The sequence below is a fragment of the Daphnia pulex genome, chromosome 12 (genome assembly GCF_021134715.1).
Source record: "Daphnia pulex isolate KAP4 chromosome 12, ASM2113471v1".
Lineage (NCBI taxonomy): Eukaryota > Metazoa > Arthropoda > Branchiopoda > Diplostraca > Daphniidae > Daphnia > Daphnia pulex.
This window is the reverse complement of record NC_060028.1, coordinates 445,426-466,959: the sequence shown is the minus strand read 5'-3', so window position 1 is coordinate 466,959 and position 21,534 is coordinate 445,426. Positions and strand designations below refer to the sequence as shown.

Here is a 21,534-nt window from a genome sequence, read left to right as displayed (position 1 = left end):
CGATTGCGAGTGATTGCGACGACGACCGACAAGTTGAGGGGGATTCCGACGCAACAGAAAATTAATTTGAAAACGATGACGAAGGTGTCCAAATCGAAGGGGAGTTTGCCAACCGCCGTGGAAAAATATTCTTGATGAAGGCTGATGTTGCTGTCGTTCATTTTGAATTTTTTTCCCGCCGTTGGTGCTGCTGCTAAAATGTGGCGTAGAAAAATATTTTAAAATGTCAAATAAGAAATTTTCCGCATGCGTTGCATCAAAGATTTTGTTCAAAGTAGGCCTACCTTTTTCCTGTCGTCGAGTTGTGGAGAGAATTGTTGCCAATTTGTTGTGTCTTTGTGCCAATTTGAATCGTCTTTTTCCCGAGTCATTCGAAATGATGTCCCGATGTCTTATGTGATGCTGGTCCAGTTTATATAGGTTCGTCAACTATTTGAATATGCGCATTGCGAGGATGCGCAATGGAGAAGAGCACAGCACACACGCACGGACACTTTTACTATTTTTTCAGTCATTCATTTATGGTTTAATACCCCCCCCAAAAGGATTATTATTTGGTTTTAGTATTTTCTCAATTGCTCGTGCGGATCAGGTACGTAATGGGAAACTCCGCAAACGTAAACGAAGCCTTTGAATGCGATTTTCTCAGTGCGCATTAATTGTTATATTCTATCGCGTCGTTCTATCGTTTCAAATTCAAATGCTGTTCAAACCAGCACTTGAATTCCGGGCGGATGTTTGTTTGCAAGTTCTTTTCCGTCTTGTTTCTTATGTTTGCGATTGTGGGTTGTATTAATGCGGGGTGCAAAGCCTTTGAAAACTTGCCAATACCAAAGTAATCTAGTTGTCATTGTCTCAATCACGTATAACGCCCACGCAAAAGGGGCGTTATAGAGTTGCCCGTGTCAGAGATAACAAACAAGTTATTACGATGCGTCATGCGACCCTGTGAGCTTGGTGATCTAGTAGGATTGTGTATAGAGGGGAACAAGCTGTATTAGGCTATATACTCCCCGGAATTTTGTTACTTTACCTTATCATGTTCCGCAATTAAGATTTTGTTTTCTCCTCTTAGATATACAAACTCTGTCGTTTTAGTGAATTTCTGTTTCAGTTTTTTTTTTTTATGAGTTATATAAGTTAGATATTCAGTTCTTTATAAAAAATAAGGGTTTTTGGGTCAGTTTAGATTGTTTAAGTGTTTAGTAATGATGAATTGGAGAATACCATTTATCTTGACTTCTTAACTTAGCTTCTATATATCTATTGGGATGTAATCTCTTCCTATAGCCATCACTTGAATCTGACATACTATCATATTTTTACGTATTTTTATAAACGTGTAGGTCTGGACCCAGCGGATCAGTAACCATGGTGACTGACGCACGGAACGACGGTGAACCTGCATCAACAGCGGTTGATGGGAATGCTGCAACATAACGCAATCCCGAGCGCAATCCATCCACCCTGTGAAGGTAGGTTAGTTTCCGATTAATTCACAGTGACGCATGAAATATGAGTAGCCTAGTTTATTGAGCATCAGACTCTGGTAAGTGAATTACCAAGCTTTCAGAACGACGCGAGATTTAGCTATATGGGGCGCCCAAATGACTTGAGTGTATTACTAACTCAACTTTGTCGTGGGGGTCTATACTTCTGCGGAATATAGAAATTCTGAGGTGCTCCCGCGGGATTTTCTAGTGCGTGAATCTTCTTTTCACCAACCATACTATTGAAATCATTTCCGGTTATAATAAAGTATATTTTTCGAGACTAATATGCGCTCACGAAATAAAATAGGGCAATGGAATTCATCAAACATTGATTTGCGATGCAGTGCAACATATATGATGAGTCTCATGATAAAGGTGCGAGATGCTCAAAGTAGAAATTGTGTTTGAACGAACTTTTCATATAGAATATCGTAAATTTTGACGTTACAAGAAAAGTTCTTCATATTGCATTGGACTACACAAGTAACACCTTTCAGTTTTCACTAATGAAGTTATACCATCAGCATTTTTATATACTTTCATCAAGTCGTGTCACCAAAAGAGTTGTTTGAAAAACGACATCGCGATGAAATGATTAAATCAAAGTTGATTGCGAGTGGCTTTCACATTTCCATATTCCATTGCTGTGAATTTGCTTTTTCTGTAGATAGATAATGACTCGAAATGTTTAAGTAAAATTCATCGATGACATTCTGCGACACTATGCAATCTCGTCTCTCATAACCAAATTAAAGTTTTGATCGCCTTTTGTAGAATCCATCTTCTGGCTCCCGTCGGTAGATTTCAAGTTGCGCGCCAATTTCAAAGTTAAGTTTGGCGCGAGTCCTGAATATTATTGCAAAAATGCAACGGAATCATTACAAACGATTACAAAGGTAGAACATTTTTAAATAACTTGTACAAACTAACATTTTGATCGGCTGTTTTTAATGGATAGACAACTTGTTATGCATGCTCGTTTACCCAACTTGTCGTCCAAAGTGAAGTGCCAAGGCTGTGTTCTATGTTGGCCCAATTTTATATGCGCTCGGATGCGCGCCTATAGAAACCATTTGATTACGCGCATACGCACCTCGCCTCTATGGCTCTATCCTACTCTTTTCATGCGTTTGCGCGCTAGAATAATAACAAGCAAAACAGCAGGTTTGATTTGGCATCGCGAAATCGAATAGCGATCCTACTTTTGCATGAATAAACTAAAGCAGCTTTCGCGCGACCTTTCTGTATTTCAATTGATAATAATAATGCATCGGGATCAAGACGCGATGGAACCAATGATGGGGGTGATTTTTATCGATTGCTAAATTCTTTCGCTATGGAGCTCAGAATATATCAGCTGCATAAAAAAGTGTGAGCCCGCTGGTCAAACTGCGCAGCGCCGGAATAATTCAAAGCTTTGCAACTGTTTGAAGTGCGCGCATATAGGTTATTTGATGCAAGGACATGCTTGTTTAAAAAAAAAATGGATCTCAAGGTTATTTGTACGCTTAGAGAGCCCCAGTAACAGTAAATGGCATCGTCATTGGAATCTATCTCTTATTTCCGTAGAGATCAGAAAATAATTTGTAAAAATAGTTTGGGAGTATTTAAAGTTCTATCGTACTTTACTACTTTTGGAATCATCGATTCAAGTTATTGACTTGGTCCTTGCTTCTAGAAATGATTGATGCAATTAGAGTTTGGCTGAGCCTAATTCGATTTTTTATTCGTCTTGTTCTTTTATAATATAGACACACTCTTTCAAGTTAAATTGCTCTGGCTATCAAATCAGAGGTTCAATGCGAGCAGCACTCTGGCAAATCTGCAGATTATAAAAAGGGCTTGTTAAAAGTTTTTTTTTTGTCTTGTTATAGTTTAACCCGTTCGTCAACATTTTATATCGATCGAAAGTTGAGAGCTAGGCGAATTAAGGTGGAAAGCCAAATCTTTTGATTTGATTTAAACCCTTTAAGTTCTCTGTTCTTTAGTTCCATCCAATCATAATATGAGGTGCAAAATGTTAAAGATATTTTTGGTTATTGGGGTCATTGCTCCCATGTTAGACTATAACCTAGGATTGTTTTCCAAGTATTTCTTGCACGTTTATTTTGTCTGTTGTTAGGAACCTTAGTAACCTTTCCATAGCGGACATCGCAGGATATATGATACGTTGATCCGAGTTGCGTCAAGTGCAATGCCATTCTCGTTTCAACTGAATATCGCCCACCGGCTCCTTGTAGCTATTACACCGGAACAAGTTCCGGTACGAGAGAGAAATGCTTCTGTCAAACGTCTGCGATAGTAAGACTTTTGTTATGTCTGTACATTGAACGGGATATTATAGATCGAGGTTTTTGGGGATGTGGAGGGGCAGACATGACTAATTAGAGGTGAGAACAACTATAATGTAAAAACAAAATTATTTTAGTAAAAAAATTATAATAATATTTTGAATCGTCTTTATAGTTTTATCAAGTTCCATGGACCTTCCCCAAATGAGTCATCTGATACCCTCGGCTGGATTCGAGTTGCATCCGAGGTTCTCTTCTCTTCAATTAAAAATTGGATTAATTACCACAAAAGTCATCCACATGAAATATCTTATTCATCTCCTATCAACTCGATGGTAAAATATAATTGTGCTCAAGTAATACCGATGTAATATTTTCTTTACTTTGCAGTCGCGGATTGTGTCGAAATGAAGAAACACACATCGAATCAAGTGTATTCCGACACAACATTACACAGCACAATTGCCAATGAAAGAGGATAAGGTTAAAGTCACATTTAGCAATTGGATAAAACAAAGAAGGTACAGTCGTAGTTGGGAAATAGGATTTCATGCAGGTTGCACAAGTATAATATCATTTGGCACATAAAAAGATAAAAATGGAATGATATTAACTTGTCTCATCCGTTATTTGTCAGCCCAACATTAGTTCTTTGCTTCTCAGGATCAGTATGATTGGGAAATAGACTGCGGGAAACAACAGCAGTTCCCTCAAATAGGGTCCCGTCCAGTTGTAATTGCTGCACTCCGATTGGCCGAAAATGAATCGACAAATGAAGAAACTGGAGGCCAGGATCACCCCCAAGCAGGTGACGATGAGCGAAGCCACTCCGATAATCAACGTCCTAGTGGCTTCGATTTCCATTTGGCTGAATTTCCTCCGGCCCACGTGAATCGACATTGCCGGTCCAGCATTTGCAGCAGATGGATCGTCGCTGTTGCCCGGTGACCCTCTCACATTTCCAACGGATCCGTCGATGATAATGGGCGGCTCGCCAGTCCAATCCATCCCGCCGTCGTTGCTCGAAGGTGACAGAGTTCGGCTGTCGCTCAGGTGCGTTTTAGTTTGCCGGTAAACGATCACATTCAAGGCGGTGCACGAGACGAACAAAATGGCCAGGATCAACGTGATGATTTTGATGTGGACCAGCCACATCTCGCAGCGGATGGTGCCCAGACCGACGATGAAAACAAATTTGATGGAAAAGACGATAAAAACGGAGCTGAGGAAAATGGTGACGCAGGCTAAACGAGCCGTCATTTTGCCTCGGTGCAATAACGGGTGGTTGATGGCCACATATCTATCAACCAGGGCCAGCAACATATTCATCAAGAGGAGAGCACGAGGTACGCCGACGAGGGCCACGTAACCTTGGCAAACCCATTCGATCGGTAGGAGGCCCCAGTAGATCAATTCGATGATGGCCGGAATGAAAAAGGACAAATAAGATAGAACGATGCCCAATAGGAAAATGTTTCGCGGTTTGCAGCGCAGTTGCCGGTGGCGGATGATGGAAATGGCGATGGTGACGTTGAGGGGAATGCCGATGAGACAGCAGATGGATTTGGTGACGATCAAGAAGATGGTCTCCCTAACATCATCCACCGGATTGTAAATCTCTCCGTTGCGAGTGAGCACAATTTCTTCCAGACTGTAGTTATTGCTGCTTCCGTTCATTTTTTTGAATTTGGCGCCTTGGGTAAGGTACTTCTAGCTAATAGATGGGTTTAAGAAGTGTAATGGGGTTTAGGTACTAATTTCAGTTTGGCCTTATCGCAATAATATTCGTAGGTAGTGACTTACATTTTTTGGTGGCTGGTTGTTGGGATGACGCACTTGTCACTTTTGTTGTCGCTCGCCGAATCGCCATCCAAAGTGTAGTTGTCCTGTCGACGGAGAAAATGGCCAATTTATAGGTTCGGTTTTACCCTTTATTCAACATCCGAGAGTCTGCGCACTAGTCTGAAAGGTGTTATTAGTATATTGGTACGGTCTGAAGTTGTTACGTGCATCTTATAGTTGTTATATCGGTGAACGTGACTGGACCTAAATCATTTTTAATTTCATTCATCCAACGACAGTGCTGCTGCTGTGTAAATCAAGTCATTTGTTTATGGACTGCTCCAGTTCCGCACACGTTGAGACAGGTGAGAAAAATAACGGAACTGCTGATAGGAAAAACAAACTAAAAGGCTTTCTTTTATACCTTGATTTATCGTTTGCAGCCGGTGCTTCACTTAGATGTTGTTCTTGTACACTGGACACTTCTCCCAAGACAAACTGTGAAGGTAAATCGCAAACTAATTCAATAGCTATACAGATGGGTGTGTGTATGGCCTTGTGGGCTAGTGCACGTCACGTCTTTCTTGTAGTACTGACCTCGGTAATCGTGTAATATTTGAAAGAGTACATTTACATAAGTGATTTCTTTTGTGTGATGTATTGTTGGGCATACGTCATCGGAATTATATTGGACAATTTTTTTGGACAAGGTAGAATATGATAAGCTTGTAATAATTGAGGTTTTATTTGATTGTATAGGTGAACCCATTTTTCGTTTGATGTTTATTGTATTTGCTTTTATTTAAGTTACTTTTTCTAATAAGGAAAATGCGTTTCAGTGCTGTATACATTATGATTAAACTGCGGGAGACATTTTGATTAAAAATAGCCCCTATTAAATGTTGTTTTGCCGATCGGTTTTAATCGCCAATAAAAAAGATGACAGCCAATCGAGTTTTATTTGATTCCCCCAGGGCTAGCGGCTTGGAACAAAACCGCTGAGTCATTCACCTTTCCTTTTAAAAAATTGTTATTCCTCTTTTCTTTCAAGTTTTGCCCCATTGGAACATATAGCGGATACAGAAGTCTACATCTCACTTCGGGGAATCCATCTGTGCTTTCTGGTGTGTGTTTTCTGAGCGGATCTGTCAGCGTTTTGATGTCTCAAATGCGATACTGTTTACACAACCACATCAGTTGCTAAGTTACCGACGCTCCCATCGGTGCTGGAGGACGTATTTTGTGTTTGCGGTGACATTACTGATAAGATTAATTCATACTTTATTGCTGTCAAAATGTCAACTACAGTGTCAATGGGGGCAACATGTCACGCTGAACACAAACACCCATTTTCAAACAAATATCGAGGACAAGTGCAATTGAGCATTTATTTGTTGTTCAACATGCTCAAAATGTGAGCTAACCATTACTTTTGATATGGGAAATGCTTTTATAATTCTCTTCAAAGTTAAACAGAATAATCATCAGGACACAGCCAATTTTTTTATGTGCATAGAATTTGATACAATCAGACATTTCCCATTGATCTTGTTAATTTATACGAAACGAGGAAAAAAAACACCTGTTTTATTTGTTAGAAAATGTGTGTATTTTGTTCACTTTAACTGTGTTTGTTGATACAAAAATTTAAAAAAAGAAATCTGATTCTGTCTACTGGCTTTACGAAATTCGCGGTTAAATGCGTACTGTTCAAACAACCAATCAGACTGATCACGTGACATTCTTCAGTAGCAGACGACAAAATAGATTGATCAAATCGGTAAATGTGAATCAGTCCCCATCCAGCCGTTAATGTTAGTTTAGTAGAATGAGGTGTAGACTTCATTTGAAGTCGTTTAACCAAAGGTTAAAATTGTTCTTCTTCATCTTGTGCCTTACAGTTTTCCACAATGAATATTTCGTATACTGGCACGACTCCATGAAATGGCCCCATGTCAATTGCCTGCAGTCAGAAAATCGACATTGCCAACGCATTTTGATAGTGTCTGATCCACAGATATTAGGTATTCATGAGGTTCTAGGTTGGATTGCATATTCAGACAGTGATAGGTAAATATGACTGATTTATAATTTTCCTAGTTTTACACAAGGATGCTAAGACCCTACTCTCTGCGGAACAGGTACTTGGCAAAGTCCTTTTCCTATGCCTTACATTACATCAAACCAGATGTTGTGGTTTTTCTAGGAGACTTGATGGATGAAGGAAGCACTAGCACAGATGATGATTATCAATTTTACAAGACGAGATTTTCAACAATATTTGATATTTCAAAATTTAAATCAAAGGTTGGTGTCCCTGTATTTGGTTTTTTAATGATTCTAGAGTTTTAACACATTCATGGTTACAGATAATCTACTTACCTGGGGACAATGATATTGGGGGTGAAGGAGTAGATCATGTTACTAGAAGTAAGATTGAACGATTCAATACCAACTTCCCAAACCAAATGGAAAATATATCTGGAAACATTCAATTTGTTGTGGTAAGTATTTCTTGTAGAGTAAACAATTAGAAAAAATTAATTTATTTTTATGAAAATTCAACAGGTGAATAGAATCATTGGTGATTTTAGTCTACCCTCTGTTTCAACTTTTGACGACAAGTTCAGAGTTGTTTTGAGTCACATTCCTTTGACTTTCATTCCTGGCATCTTCTCCCGAGAAGTAAATTGTAACACTCTTTTATCAATGGACTTAAAATAATGTTTTAAAATAATACAGGTCATGCTCCAATTGAAACCTAATGTGATATTCTCTGCCCACGATCACCGAGTAGCTATGGCAACTACCCGAAAGAACGACAGCCACTATTTCCAAGTTGGCAGCTTCGTCGACGATTCCACCGTAATCAAGAAACAAATCAACGATCAAGACTGTACTGAAGTGATTTGGCCAACTTGCTCATACAGAATGGGTGTAGTTAAGTCAGGCTACGGATTCGCCACCATCGGTAACTATCCCGACACTTTAAAAACTGAGATTGACACTCATAATTTTGGTTATGATAAAAGGAAATGATGGGCAGATGGAGGTGGGAGTCCTATGGATCCATTCTCGCTTTTGGACACTATACCTCTACTTATTGGTTATCGCTACGTGCCTTGTGCTCTCTGTTTTCTCCAAATGTTTTAAAAGTTTTCTTTAAATTTTGACAGGCCTCCGTCCAATCCTTGTTGATCTCGTTACACAAGTAATTTGCTGGTAGGACTTGGATATTTTGAAATGATAGCAAACTAATTTGGACATTGTTTAATAATAAAGTTTCTTTTAAGAATAACTTTAATATGCGATCTCGTACATTGCTTGCGGAGTAAACAGGTAATTTTGATATAATAGGACCCTTCCAAGTGATTCTACTAATGCTAAACTAGACTATAACAACTCTTCACGATAGCTCGTATGATTTGACGTCCAATGTTATGATCTTGTCTTAGGGTTCGGCGATCCGGAAGTGTTTCTTTAGCGGTTGCCAGCACTCGTAATAGGCTTTGTCCAGTTTCGAGCAAGTTTCTTCAGCCCATTCAGTGACGGCCAACATCAGCGACGATTCAAACATGAACGACTGGGTACCATCGGCTACTCGTGCAGGTTTCAGCTCTGCCTTGGAGGCACCTTCGAAGCAAGCGGCGTCTGGTCCGTGAGGAGTCATAATGGAATGCAAAGTGGCCCCTCCGGGCTGGAAGCCTTCTTCCTTGGCCTCGTATTTCCCTTGAATGAGACCCATAAATTCGCTCATGCAATTACCTTTGGAAGAAAACGTAGAATAGTTATTAAGTTAAGAGAGAAATCATTTTTCTTAAAACGAATTTACGGTGATAGTAAGGTGGCCGGAATGTACGCTCCGTCACCGCCCACCTCGGTGGGAAGATGACGAAATCAGCAATGGCCACACCAGGGCGAACAGACGGACAAGTCAACACGGTAAATATCGAAGGATCCTATCAAATTTTAATATTAAAAAATAGTTCAAATAATTTTGAGGAAATGTTAATATTTAGTTATTTACGCAGTGATCGTAAGCGACAGAGTTGATGACCATAAAATCGGCCAGATCGTATTTATAAGGAGCGTAATTTCCATGCCAAGCCACCACGTCGTAGGGACTGTGATCCTGAACAGCCTGGAAGAGATGACCGCCGTATTTGTTGACCACAGTGTGCTCGACGTCCAGATCTTCGAACCAGGCGCTAGGCGTCTTAAAATCCCTGGGATTGGCCAACCCGTTTGCACCTTATTGTTTAGAAGGATCAGTCGAATTCTAGCGAAGAAACTGGTGGGAATTTGTTACCGATAGGACCCAAATTAGGTAAAATGAAATGAGTGTCGTAGACTTCAAGGATGTAACCTCGCGTGGGTCCTTCGACGTCGACGCTAAAGCGCATTCCTTGTTGGATGACGCAGATTTCATTCGGGGCAACCACCAAACGGCCGAATTCCGTTTTGATTCTCAACGTCCCTTGCTGCGGAACTGGTAAATAAGCTCAGATTAATTTAGTCTTCATTAACTTAAATTTTTTTGAAATTACCAATCAGAAAATCTCCGTCAGAGTTTTGCATCGATTTGTTTTCCATGCCAACGTTACAGGTGTAAATGTGGACGGCCAAGCCACTGCGAGTGGCAGGTTGGCCAGCTCCGCACACTGTCCGCAAACCTTGAACGAAATCGACTTGGCCATCAGTCGGAATGTCGAACGGCTTCCATCGCATCTGTTAGTCATTTGACCTTTTTTAAGTCGCTGAAGATTAAGAAACTGGGTCAAGTTAAATCAAACCTGATTGGGATTGGGCGGATGGGCCGAGAAATCGACAGTCAAATGGGAGGAATCGATGCGTTGAAACGGTCGGTGCACAACAGCCGGGCGGATGCGATAGAACCACGTCCGACGATTCGTTTCCCTCGGGGCTTTTTGCAATAATTTGACAGTTATCACATGTTATCTCATAATAATTATAATAATTGATTACCAGTGAAAGCTGAGCCTGACAGCTGCTCAGCATAGAGGCCGTAAGGGCAAACTTGGGGAGTATTTTGACCAGCAGGTAACGAGGCTGGGCATCTGGGATCTTCAGTGGCGAACTCGTTGCCGAACCCCGTCAGATACTGTGTGCCAAAGAAAAACAAAACAACAAACAAGACGACGTTAATGAACAGAGAAATTGGTTTGTTTTTTTCGAATGCCTTTGCCCTCCCACCCAAAAAAGGTCACAAGAATTTGAACAAATGTCCAAGGACATTGTTGTTCCTCTGCAACATATTTATACGTAGTTGTTGTTGACCAATGCCTTCCGCAGATATCGGACTTGTTGATCGAATCCCAAGGACAAGGTCAGGTGAATCAGCTGTTTGTTTCGGTTTTAAAAGTTAAAACTTGAAATCAGAAATTTGACTAACCTTTAGGTCTTCCCACATATTTTGACTGGCGATGGCAAGAAGAAGAGCAGATTTGAAACACCAATTCTACCGGAATCGAAAGAGCTTTTTATATCTGTGACGTCCGACCGTCTCTGAGACACTGGGAGAGAGCAGGTGTAACTACAGGTACAAGTGTCTATTCTCCGACAAGGACGTTGGAAGGAGAGAGAAACCGTCTGCTACACATTTTTATTTAAAACCCCGCGAACACGAAATGGTTTCGGCTACCAAGTTGACCCCCAGAGGCAATAGTAGTTGGTTGTTGCGATGCAAAGGTAGTACGCATTAATATCCTTCATTCCACTTCTCTTCCTGGTTTCTCCGCCTTTCGGCAACCGTTTGAGGGGGTCTACGTGACGCAGGCAGCCGGTAATTTATTTTTTAAAAAAAATTTTAAACTTTTCATTTCTTGAAATTCTTTTTTTAAATTTCCCAGATTTTACAACAAAGAAGAAATGGGACCTATACGTCCATTTGTCGTCGTCGCTTACAGTTGAAAATTGAAACGATAAGGAATAAATGAATGGAAGCGAAAAGATGTCAGACTTTGGATGGATGGACTTTGGTCGACTCTCGGACCGACACTCCAAATCATTTTCCGAGATTTCAGCAGTTTCCAGTGTTTGACATCCTTAATACTTAACCGAAAGTGGAAAAGTCTGCCGATGGCCGTCTGAGATTAGTAAGTAGATTGTGGTGTTTTAAAAATGGTCTGCGTCAAGCCCGATTGAAAATCGAAAGCCAAACGGATCGTATCTCGAGAAAAACATGGGGCGGTTGAGCGCTTGCGTGTGCGATTGTAATTGCGCTGAGCGCGTAGTGTAGATTTCGGACGGGCATATGATCCAGCGCTCGACCCACGGCTCGTCCACAAACACTGAAAGTGTTTCATAACATCGACCCCTCGCCTGACCGGATCCTCTCCATCAACAAAATGAGCAACAGTAAGTCCCAAACTGTTTCCTGTTGTCTCGTTTGAAAATGTTGTTAATCGTTGTCGTTAATTTGTTTCAGGTGATGTCCGACAGGCCATGTTGTCCTATTGGGAGCAATATGAACCCAGCATCGAATCCATGATGCTCAGTCAGGATGCCAACGAGCTGGACCGCATGGAAAAGGACGAAATCCTGTCCTATTTGCCGCCCATCAAAGGACGTTCCATCCTGGAACTCGGCTCGGGCATCGGGTACGTTCAAAAAACCAAAATTTGCAAATCATTCGTGACATTTTAAAAACAAATATGTGGTTTTGATATTCAGGAGGTTTACGGAACATTTGGCGGAGAACGCCAAACACCTGACGACAGTCGATTTCATGGCCGATTACGTGGAGAAGAATCGCCAGCGCCACGGCCACCACGCTCACGTGGACTTTCTGCGTGCCGATGTCACCGAGCTGCAATTCCCGGCTGACAAGAAATTCGACGTCATCTTCTCCAATTGGCTTCTCATGTACCTGAGCGACGAGGAAATCAAAGTCCTCACTCGCAACATGCTCTCCTGGCTCAAAGACGGCGGATACCTTTTCATCCGCGAATCGTGCTTCCATCCGTCCGGTAAATTTTAACCATTCAACATATCAGTTTCGGCAACCCGTATAGAAATATTTATTCCATTGAGAACGACTTAGTAGTCATTTGTATGGCTTTGTACCGAATTTAATAATCTAATAATTTAAGAATCGATTTAGATGGATGACCTCGCCAAGTCTTTTAAAGCGTTATGACATCTCTCCTATTAAATGGCTTGTTGACTTAGATGGTCAATGCAAATGCGTTTTTTGTAAAGGCAAAGGGTCTTATTTTACAGATAAGGAAGCAAACGAGTGACCTTGTGAGTGGTTTTAACATCCAACCAGACAGACAGTCACACATGTACACATGTGTGGTGGTGGTGCGATCACGGCTTCGTCTCATTGGTTCGTCTTTTTCTCCTTTTTTTCGGTTGCCAGGCAACATCAAGCTCGGTTCCAACCCGACATTCTACCGCTCGCCGAACGAATACTTTAGCCTCTTGCAAAAGGAAATAGGCAGTTGTTTGTCGGACGACGGCGAGGATCATCATCGAAGCGTCTTTGAGCTGTCCAGAGCCAATTCCGTCTCCGCTTACGTCAAGGTAAAAATGCAATTTAGTAAATGTGATTGCGTTTTTGTTTCTCTAAAGAAAATCGTTTGCAATTACGATCGTTTTCTCCTTTTTCGTTCAATTATGCAAATGAATTTTTTAGAAAGTTTTAAAAAATTCTCCCAATGGTCCTTGTTAAATTTGCCCGCAGCATATTTCTTGAAAGTTCCTGTTTCTTGAAATTTGACACTTGTTTGGTGCGCAGCTCATGTCGCCATCTGATCGCACCGACAACGCAGGCGGAATCCTAGCAGAAGGAATTTAACAAATGTAAACAGAAAAATGAAACCCGGAAACGTCTTTTTTTCCCTTTCGATCCATTATAAATGGGATATCTTGTTGGCTTACTACTTTGCGACAAGCCAGTCTCTTATTCTCTCGATAACAAGCGATAACAAGTAAATGTTCAAGGCAATTTTTATTGGTGTCACGAATCTGTTAATTTGATGGAACATCCATATAAACTTCTCCCGTGTTTCATTTTAGCAGATTTATGCATGTTTTGTGATTTCAAGTGGCTAATCTGGGTCTAATTATTGATAAATTTGATTGATTTCTAGGCTAAAGGTAATCCCAACCAATTGTGCTTCTTGCTGAAGAAAATGCCTTACTCTGCTCAAGAATACGAGAGCTTCCAGGCCTTCCTGGATGAGAACCAATACTCGAGAAAAAGCATTCTGCGTTATGAGAAAATCTTTGGGCCCACTTACATCAGCACTGGAGGACAGGAGACCACTATCGTAATTTAATATTTTCAGCAATGTTGCCAAAGGGTTTGCACTCCAAATAGTTTACTAAACATTTTCACACAGGAATTCTGCAAGAAACTTGATTTAACACCAGGCCAGAAAGTCCTCGATGTGGGATGCGGCATCGGCGGTTCCGCTTTCCACATGGCTAGAGAGTACGGAGTTGAAGTAAGAGGTGTCGATCTTTCCACTAACATGATCACACTTGCTCTTGAAAACCAAGCTAAGCAAGAAGAAGAGGTTAAAAAGAAGGTAATAACAAATATTGTCGTCACCCTCAAGCCCCAACAATCCCATTTATGCCATGTTTTTTAATTTTTATTTTCAGGTCTGTTTTGAAATCACGGATATCACGAAAGCCATCTTCCCTGACGAGTCGTTTGACGTTATCTACAGCCGAGACACTCTGTTGCACATTGGCGACAAAGAAACGCTTTTTGCCAACTTTTTCGTATGAAAACAGAATTTCTTGTAGTCGATTTCTTCCAGATTTTGAATTTTTAACTTTCATTTTTAGAAATGGCTGAGACCTGGAGGCAAAGTTTTGATTTCCGACTATTGTCGTGGAGATCAAGAGCACTCTGAACACTTTTTGCGCTACGTCGCCCAGCGCGGTTATCATTTGTTGACCGTTCCCGACTACGGCACCATCTTTACCAAAGTCGGATTCGCTAGCATTGAAGCCAAAGATGTCACCGATTACTTCGTCGAGATTCTGCACAAGGAAACGAAATTTTTCTCCGAGCAAAAAGAGGATTTCATCAAGGAATTTTCGGCAGAAGATTACAACGATATCCTATCCGGATGGCAAGACAAGATTCAGCGCTGCAGTGAAGGTGACCAAGCTTGGGGTCTATTCATTGCTCACAAGTAATTTTCTATAAGAAAATCTGATCTGAAAAACTTGTTATGCCATTTCCGTGTCAAGCCCCTTTACTTGAATGTAAAAAAAAAAACAGCCCTTCAATACATACTATGAAAATTTACCTGTATTTGTTTTCTTTTCTTTCTTGAAATTGTGAATTGAGTCAAATTTATTTCTGTTGCAGTGTGCATGTTTATATTTTTATTACCCTTTACATAACTTTAAATGTCTAAAAAGAGACTGGACTTCCGCTTTAGGATATGGTTTGGTAACAAGGCAAGTTGGTATGTTTTCTGGTTGCTCAGTCCATAACTTGTGATCGATTTTCTTTTCAACAAGCTTCTCTGCTAGTGCTCTAATGGCTGGTTCATCGGCAATCTAGGAGATAAACCAACAATGACACAAAATACATTTGATAGAACTTGTATGAAAATACCTCTAAGACAACTTTATGCATGTTATCCAAGTCGGCTAAATACGCCTGGGTATTTGGATCATGGTAAAAAAGGTGAGTGACAGCTGTAGAAGCGTGGCAAGCTTGAGCCATCAAAGCCCCGAGTGGCCATTGAAGTACCTTGATTTGAAACAGAAAAAAATCTGTTAGTTTAAACAAACTGAATTAATTATTGACTTTTAAAATGTACCGATTTCAAATCACCCCGGATAATGACATATTGAACGAGCCCAGCCATATTACCCAGAGAGACAACAATCACTTGAAATCAAAACAATTTTCGCCACCTATTGATAACATTTGAAACATTATTTAGCGACATCTATGAGTGTAGATTTCAATTGTGTGTAATTTAGGGGAGAAAAGGTTGTCAGTGTTTTTAAGGTTTCGGCTCATACGAACGTGTGTAAATTTCACCAGCTTATTGTTTTGGTTTAATGACTTTAATTATTTCTGTTTTTAAATTCTTTAATCCTACAAAGTTGGTGGTCGACGTGCTGGGTTTTGCAGCAAAAGAAACTGAAGAATCACTTGTAATGAAGAGAATTCTATGCAGTAGTTTTCCACGTGTTTTCTCGCTTTCGTTCTTCTTCTGTAAAAAGGTAAACAATGTCACATCGCGAAATACTTGCACATTTACAGGTATTCACTATCGAATCAGGAAAGAAAGAAATTTTTGTGACTTAAGTAGTCAGTCAAGACATTGTTTGTCATGGTTTGTTTTGTTTTCACTCCTTCGGCACTAGATGTAAGCATTGTCAGTTTTTTTCAACTGGAAATAGTTCATTAAATGCTTTAAACAAGTTGTAATCCAATTTCAGTAAACATATTTCATAAAATTCACAAGTGGATTTCGTCAAAAGTTGGTCGAGCAACAAAGTTTAATTTTCAAATTCCTAAACTGTGTTTACAATTGGTTTCTAGAGGGGTCCATCATTTTAGGTTGTCTCAAGCCAATGGTGAATTCAGCTTCGGGATCCGTACCGGATTGAAACAGCACAGAATTCGTTTTTTCTACATCTGGATGACCGGATAGCAGAGGTGGCAACAGTAAGGTAAGTGAACCAATCACGAATTGTGATTGCATTCATTTCTCGTTAATGACGCTTCCATTGATGACGGATGTATAACAAAACTGCTGACGATGCAGTTGCGAAAAGCGAAAGTGTTAGATAATAATTTAGAATGTCAGACTTTTTCATAATCGTTATTCCGTCCTTGATTCGTGATTTTTGTTTCGCATTCTTCCGGTTGATTTAATTTAAGACTTTGAGTTCAAAGGAAGAAATTTTTTAAACCCCCACAAATTCATAAGTAAATTAGGCAGAATAGAAGTGACGAAAAGTAGTTCTATCGGGGATTTTCTGTTAAACCCCTCCGGTCCTAGGATAAAAATATCCTGCAATCACGGCAGACTATAAACAAAACCATCATCTCTAGACGTAATGTCGAGATGGAAATGTGTTGCTGCTATAACGCGATCGTTGTCCACCTTTTTTTATTTCTCTTAATTAAAGAAAGGTAATAGGGTAGACCGGTAGAAACATTTTGTTGCGGAGACCATATAGACTCTCGAGGGCACTCACCTGCTGGTGATTCATAGACTGCGCCTGTGCCACAGACATATGCAATCAAAACCATGCTATACTTTTCTTTTTTTTTCAAAATTGTTGGCCTTGTACTTTTACGAGAAATGGGAATGATAGTACAAGCTGTTTACTCTAGCATGCCAACAGTTACTTAGGGGGCAAATAAACTCGTTCAAGTGGAACAATTTCTAATGGGGCTTCGCTATTTGAGCTATATGTAGTATTGGTTGTAATACATTTAACACTAATGCTCGTAAGTTAACGAATGCTGAGATCTTTTGGGTTAGTATCGAGTAGAATGTCTTGATTTTAGTTGACTATGGGTATTCAGCAGTGTTTGACTCGTTCGTAGTTTTCTTTTTCGAATTAGAATGAATCCCCCTGAAAGAGAAACATAAGTGAGACATTAAGCATAGCTGGCAGGCACAAGTCACATTTTTAACGGGCTGTAAGTATACTGCACCGCCAACTACATAAAGGAGCCAAACACAGGGAACTCACAGTAGTCATTTCTTTCTTACCGAAACGAAAAGTTGGGCCCATAGAATTGCACAAAGTTGTGGTGCATCCAGTAACTTTAGGTTGAACTCTAGAATCTTATAGGCAAAATGAATATCACCTGCTACCCCAGACTTTTGATTTGTATTCTGTTGCTGTTTCCATTGACCTTTATTACCAAAATCACTAGTGAACCTTTTCAGAGCGATCACCGTCCATCCGAAAGATCATTAAAATTATCCCCTGACAAACATTCATGGAAACAGCGACTAGGAAAGGTATTCTCGCATAATTGGAGAAAAAAGGGGAAATTGAGTGTCGACAAAGTGTTGCCTCCATTAGAAAGTTCGATTGCCGCACCATCCGAAAGCGAATTGAAAATCTTCCCACCGAAACTGTGGCTGAGTTTACTCAATAATCTTGCTGTAGAGATAACTAACACGAAACAGACGGGATGCACTTGCTCAGATCCCAATCCGCAAGGAGTAACAATAGGACGCATTTGCTCCACGACTTGTTTGAAACCGGAGACATTGTGTTATGGCCAGACTTGTACCCGAACAACGACTTTCTCGGCTCTTTATTTCCTTTTTACTGGAGAACAATTTCTAGGACAAGAGACATTTCCCATATCATTTCTAAGTACCACCCAGAAGATAGAAATTGATGAATTCGATTGTGAATTACTCGAAAGCAAATGCATCGCAAAATCCGCATCGACGCAAGCAAAAGTAATCGGCGCATTAGGTACAGGGGCTGCCATCGCCTTGTCGATTGGGATTTCAAAGGACAAGAAAACTAAACCAAATGAAGAGGAAGAAGAGGAAGGATATGACGAAGATTATCAAGAACCAGAATATTCAAAAAAGTTGTATCGAAAATCCAGAAGTTATTTCGAAAATTTGAAAAGTTCGATGGTTCCAATCGATGAGCAATTCGATGCGATGCCCCGTGGTTTGTTGGGTCTTGCATTAAAAAGAATAGCACAACCAGCAGTAGGAATATGCAGCTGTAGCGTCAGCATTCCGTTATTCTTCGTCCAAGAATGTACAACGACTTGTCTGTCATCAAAACGACTTTGCGGCAATAATTTTTGCACCCAGACATCCGTTTTCAATGCATTTTTGTATCCAACCGGAAGCAATAGCGAACTAACTACACAAACATTTCTGTCCGTCAATAACAAAGATTGTGAGAAGTTGAGAGCCGATTGCATCGCATCGTCCGCTATCGGCGCTGTGGCCAAGATTGGCGCTGCAGCTGGACTGGCCGCTGCGGCTTTATCGTCTGGAATGGGAGCAGCCGCTAAACTTTTCATAACCGCAAGTAATAAAAGTAACGGAACAGCGAAGGAAAATGAGCGTTTGCATTTTAATTATACCAGACGCACAGTAAAGAAATTAAAGTATTTTGATTCCCTGCTGAAATCAAATTCTTCGTTTGATGAAATTGAACCATTCCTGGAAAGTTCAATCGTCGAAGAAAAGAATTTGAAAAAGTTCTCCATAATTGATCTGTTTGGTCTATTCGGTGTTCAACAAGGGGTTACAAGTGTGACAGCTTGCACCTGCGATGACCCAAGTCCATCAGCGGAGACGATAGGACGAGCTTGTAGCACAACTTGCACAAATAGCGAGACGTTGTGTTCCGGCTCGCGAACCTGTTACCGGACCACCACTTTCATGGCTGTTTATTCCTTTTTATCTGGTTCACGGTTCTATTGTTCTTATAATGGTATAGAGGATTCACAACTTCTTTCCACCATTTTAACCAGAACGTTTTCGCAAATTGACGACGAAAGATGTGAAATACTCGAGAGCCAATGCAATGCAGTTGATCATATAGCGAAGGCAAGGCAACCGGCGGCAGATGTGGCTGCCTTGTCGGTCGGATTGGCCGCTGGAGCTGTTGGAATTGCCATAATTAAGGCTAAACATAGCCAAGCTGTGGACAGTGCGACATACGAAGAATATGGTGATTATCCATCCGTACAAGATCCTTATGGCAGACGAAAACGAAGCAAGAGAATGTCATTTACCAAAGAAAGAAATCAGAGTGAAATTGAAACAAAATTGAGCGACGTTCCAACAATTGAATTCGAACAACAAACTTCGCTTGGCCCACCTAGCATTGAAAGTTCGATGGAAGAAATATTAAATGTCCCGACATTTTTAAAACTATCTGGGCGACAAGCGGCAGTATGCACGTGTAATATTTTAGGTGGGTTTTCCGACTCTTGTTTAGCAACCTGTTTTTCATCTGAGCAACCGTGTGGTGTTGGTTACTGCACTCGAACTTCCGTTTTCGAAGCCAGCCAATATTTAATAGGTCCCGATTCATTGGACTGGGGCACTTTTTTAGTAATTTCTGTCAATAACAAAGATTGTGAAAAGTTACTAGTCGATTGCAGCGTCGCATCAACATCTATTGCGGCAGCGGGAAGAGTTGCGGCAATCGGCGTTGGAGTTGGCGGAGGTGTAGCGGCCGGAATTGCAGTGGCAGCTGTAGTCGACGCCAGCAACCAACAAAACAATAATGACAACAACAACAATAATAATAATCAACAATTGGCCCAAATCTCCAATCAGACCCCCGCAAATAATTTACCGATTCCAGTTGTCGGATTAAGTTTTCCGGATGACGGAAGTGGTGACAGTTCCATTCGATTTCTTGACGGAAGTAGTCATCCACTTTTCAGCAGAGGACCTTGTAATCAAACTCATTGGGTTACAGTCGACCCCATTTCATTACAGGTAAGTGATGGATTTCTAAAATGTTTTCAAAGTTCAAATGAATTTTTCGTCTTGTAATTACAGGGTGGATGCACTTTGCGTCTTTGTGAGGAAGGAAGAGTTTTCGTTGGCCGGACTGGCCTCTGTCATGACGTCAACGATCCACTTGAATGTCAAGGAGGTCGCCGCCTTTATTACACGGCCTATGGAGATCCGATATGCGATTGTCCCATCGGACAATATCCGTTTCCCGACAGCACTAAAGACGATTGCGTTTCATTATTCTCTCAAGGTAATTTCTAATTCTATTGAATCCATTTTGCCTTAATTACAATATAAATTGATTTTTAGGTTCCTGCCCAAATCGCCAAGTGTTGGTTATAACTGAGGACGGTCGATTGAATTGCGAACCACTTGAATGTCAGTCGATTAATGGAGGCGATGACGGACGATTCCAGCAATTAGTTCCGGATGAGAAAGGAACTTGTTTCGCTCTGGGTTCACGCGGACCTTGTTCATCCACTCAACTGTTGGGTTACGACATATTCAAACGACAATTGCAGTGCGTAGTCGATCCTTTCTCTCCGGAATCTTCAGCATCTCAACAAAACGAACTGGTCGATGCTGTAGAAAACAAGGAATTGTATTTGCAGGATTACATCAGTGAGAGAATTGGATGGATCGAATATTTAATCACCCTCAGTTTAATTCAAAGAAGCAAATTGATGGAACCAATCGAGAGACAAGACACTGCAGGAATTCTTCAATTACCCAGTTCATCACCCGATTCTCTTCTTCAACCGTGTCGATCTGGAGCTCGGAGTGACAATAATTTCAAATGCGCCAATCCTTTAGTGTAAGTTGTATCTTCTTAGAGTTAATTAGGTTTATTCTGGCTTATTCATTTAAATTTTTCATGGATTTAGGTCTGATTCTGGTTCTGGAGGGTCTCTTCCTCCGGTGCCTCCATTAGTCACTTGCCCAGCTGACAGTTTCTTGACGGCCTCGGGCTCGTGTGTTGATGACAGTCGAGCGGCCAGTTGCGGACCTTCGACTCGTTTTAACGAAGCAACTGGGCAGTGTCGATCTTTATTTTAATTATTTCCTCACTGAATTCGTACTCATGGTGGTGACGGGTGTTAATTTTTTTAAATGTTCTTTGACGAAATGTTTTTAAAATTGATGAATGAATGTGTCGGTTACCGGGTGATGGTGGTGTCCAAGATCCTTTTTGAAACAATCAATCAGTTTTGAAATAAATTGGTGACTGGAATCATGTAAGCAATTCAGATGTCTTTTATTCAATTTTTCAAAAAATATTAGTTCGTTAAATGTTTATGTTCCTTGTGTTAAAAGTTAAAACAAAGAAACGCGCATCTTCCAAGTTTATTTCGAAAATCGCGGGTTTTTCTGCCACAGGAAGGGTAATCTAAAATTGGGGGTAGAGGGAGAAAATAATCCAAGATGGCCGCTTACCCGCTTTTTCTCTCTTTCTGTTTTCTTCAGTTAGGCGCCATGCCGTCT

At 40.6% G+C, this 21,534-nt stretch overlaps 5 protein-coding genes and 1 long non-coding RNA gene across 6 annotated transcripts; 3 read left to right on the top strand and 3 right to left on the bottom strand.

Moving 5' to 3' along the window:
* Nucleotides 1-1,741: 1,741 nt before the first annotated feature.
* On the bottom strand, nucleotides 1,742-2,580 carry LOC124208881. The gene is made up of 2 exons (XR_006880681.1): nucleotides 2,424-2,580; nucleotides 1,742-2,339 (listed from the first exon to the last, which is right to left on the bottom strand). It is a non-coding gene; the product is annotated as an uncharacterized LOC124208881 (long non-coding RNA).
* A 5,108-nt stretch (nucleotides 2,581-7,688) lies between these two features.
* On the top strand, nucleotides 7,689-8,864 carry LOC124209788 (cell division control protein 1-like). The gene is made up of 6 exons (XM_046607981.1): nucleotides 7,689-7,707; nucleotides 7,773-7,873; nucleotides 7,936-8,070; nucleotides 8,135-8,251; nucleotides 8,309-8,537; nucleotides 8,599-8,864. Exons 2-6 carry the CDS (start codon nucleotides 7,781-7,783, stop codon nucleotides 8,730-8,732), a joined length of 708 nt encoding a protein of 235 aa, XP_046463937.1. The 5' UTR covers nucleotides 7,689-7,707; nucleotides 7,773-7,780; the 3' UTR covers nucleotides 8,733-8,864.
* On the bottom strand, nucleotides 8,822-11,125 carry LOC124209787 (homogentisate 1,2-dioxygenase-like). The gene is made up of 8 exons (XM_046607980.1): nucleotides 10,980-11,125; nucleotides 10,553-10,688; nucleotides 10,360-10,490; nucleotides 10,114-10,294; nucleotides 9,876-10,055; nucleotides 9,594-9,817; nucleotides 9,399-9,525; nucleotides 8,822-9,331 (listed from the first exon to the last, which is right to left on the bottom strand). Exons 1-8 carry the CDS (start codon nucleotides 10,995-10,997, stop codon nucleotides 9,018-9,020), a joined length of 1,311 nt encoding a protein of 436 aa, XP_046463936.1. The 5' UTR covers nucleotides 10,998-11,125; the 3' UTR covers nucleotides 8,822-9,017.
* Nucleotides 11,126-11,230: 105 nt separating this feature from the next.
* Nucleotides 11,231-14,858, top strand: LOC124209786 (phosphoethanolamine N-methyltransferase-like). The gene is made up of 9 exons (XM_046607979.1): nucleotides 11,231-11,369; nucleotides 11,437-11,944; nucleotides 12,015-12,186; nucleotides 12,260-12,555; nucleotides 12,951-13,114; nucleotides 13,684-13,863; nucleotides 13,936-14,124; nucleotides 14,201-14,323; nucleotides 14,390-14,858. The coding sequence occupies exons 2-9, from the start codon at nucleotides 11,935-11,937 to the stop codon at nucleotides 14,744-14,746; spliced, it is 1,491 nt and encodes a 496-aa protein (XP_046463935.1). The 5' UTR covers nucleotides 11,231-11,369; nucleotides 11,437-11,934; the 3' UTR covers nucleotides 14,747-14,858.
* A 61-nt stretch (nucleotides 14,859-14,919) lies between these two features.
* Nucleotides 14,920-15,504, bottom strand: LOC124209790 (putative peptidyl-tRNA hydrolase PTRHD1). The gene is made up of 3 exons (XM_046607982.1): nucleotides 15,382-15,504; nucleotides 15,174-15,311; nucleotides 14,920-15,115 (listed from the first exon to the last, which is right to left on the bottom strand). Exons 1-3 carry the CDS (start codon nucleotides 15,427-15,429, stop codon nucleotides 14,942-14,944), a joined length of 360 nt encoding a protein of 119 aa, XP_046463938.1. The 5' UTR covers nucleotides 15,430-15,504; the 3' UTR covers nucleotides 14,920-14,941.
* Nucleotides 15,505-15,560: 56 nt separating this feature from the next.
* On the top strand, nucleotides 15,561-21,295 carry LOC124208816. The gene is made up of 5 exons (XM_046606701.1): nucleotides 15,561-15,793; nucleotides 16,116-20,031; nucleotides 20,095-20,302; nucleotides 20,362-20,866; nucleotides 20,937-21,295. Exons 2-5 carry the CDS (start codon nucleotides 17,389-17,391, stop codon nucleotides 21,106-21,108), a joined length of 3,528 nt encoding a protein of 1,175 aa, XP_046462657.1. The 5' UTR covers nucleotides 15,561-15,793; nucleotides 16,116-17,388; the 3' UTR covers nucleotides 21,109-21,295.
* Nucleotides 21,296-21,534: the final 239 nt, after the last annotated feature.

Excerpts from the sequence above, each read along its gene's own strand:
- LOC124209787 (XM_046607980.1), bottom strand. Across the intron at positions 10,491-10,552 it reads GTCAGGCTCAGCTTTCACTG|CCCCGAGGGAAACGAATCGT; the intron begins GTAATCAATTAT and ends TATTGCAAAAAG. Across the intron at positions 9,332-9,398 it reads CCGGCCACCTTACTATCACC|GTAATTGCATGAGCGAATTT; the intron begins GTAAATTCGTTT and ends TTTCTTCCAAAG.
- LOC124209788 (XM_046607981.1), top strand. The coding sequence starts at position 7,781 with ATGGATGAAGGAAGCACTAGCACAGATGATGATTATCAATTTTACAAG. Across the intron at positions 7,874-7,935 it reads TTTCAAAATTTAAATCAAAG|ATAATCTACTTACCTGGGGA; the intron begins GTTGGTGTCCCT and ends TCATGGTTACAG. Across the intron at positions 8,538-8,598 it reads CTACGGATTCGCCACCATCG|GAAATGATGGGCAGATGGAG; the intron begins GTAACTATCCCG and ends TTATGATAAAAG.
- LOC124208816 (XM_046606701.1), top strand. The coding sequence starts at position 17,389 with ATGAATATCACCTGCTACCCCAGACTTTTGATTTGTATTCTGTTGCTG. Across the intron at positions 20,032-20,094 it reads TCGACCCCATTTCATTACAG|GGTGGATGCACTTTGCGTCT; the intron begins GTAAGTGATGGA and ends TTGTAATTACAG. Across the intron at positions 20,867-20,936 it reads AAATGCGCCAATCCTTTAGT|GTCTGATTCTGGTTCTGGAG; the intron begins GTAAGTTGTATC and ends TCATGGATTTAG.
- LOC124209786 (XM_046607979.1), top strand. Across the intron at positions 13,864-13,935 it reads GAGGACAGGAGACCACTATC|GAATTCTGCAAGAAACTTGA; the intron begins GTAATTTAATAT and ends ATTTTCACACAG. Across the intron at positions 14,324-14,389 it reads CGCTTTTTGCCAACTTTTTC|AAATGGCTGAGACCTGGAGG; the intron begins GTATGAAAACAG and ends TTTCATTTTTAG.
- LOC124209790 (XM_046607982.1), bottom strand. The coding sequence starts at position 15,429 with ATGGCTGGGCTCGTTCAATATGTCATTATCCGGGGTGATTTGAAATCG. Across the intron at positions 15,312-15,381 it reads TCCGGGGTGATTTGAAATCG|GTACTTCAATGGCCACTCGG; the intron begins GTACATTTTAAA and ends TTTCAAATCAAG. Across the intron at positions 15,116-15,173 it reads TGCATAAAGTTGTCTTAGAG|ATTGCCGATGAACCAGCCAT; the intron begins GTATTTTCATAC and ends TTTATCTCCTAG.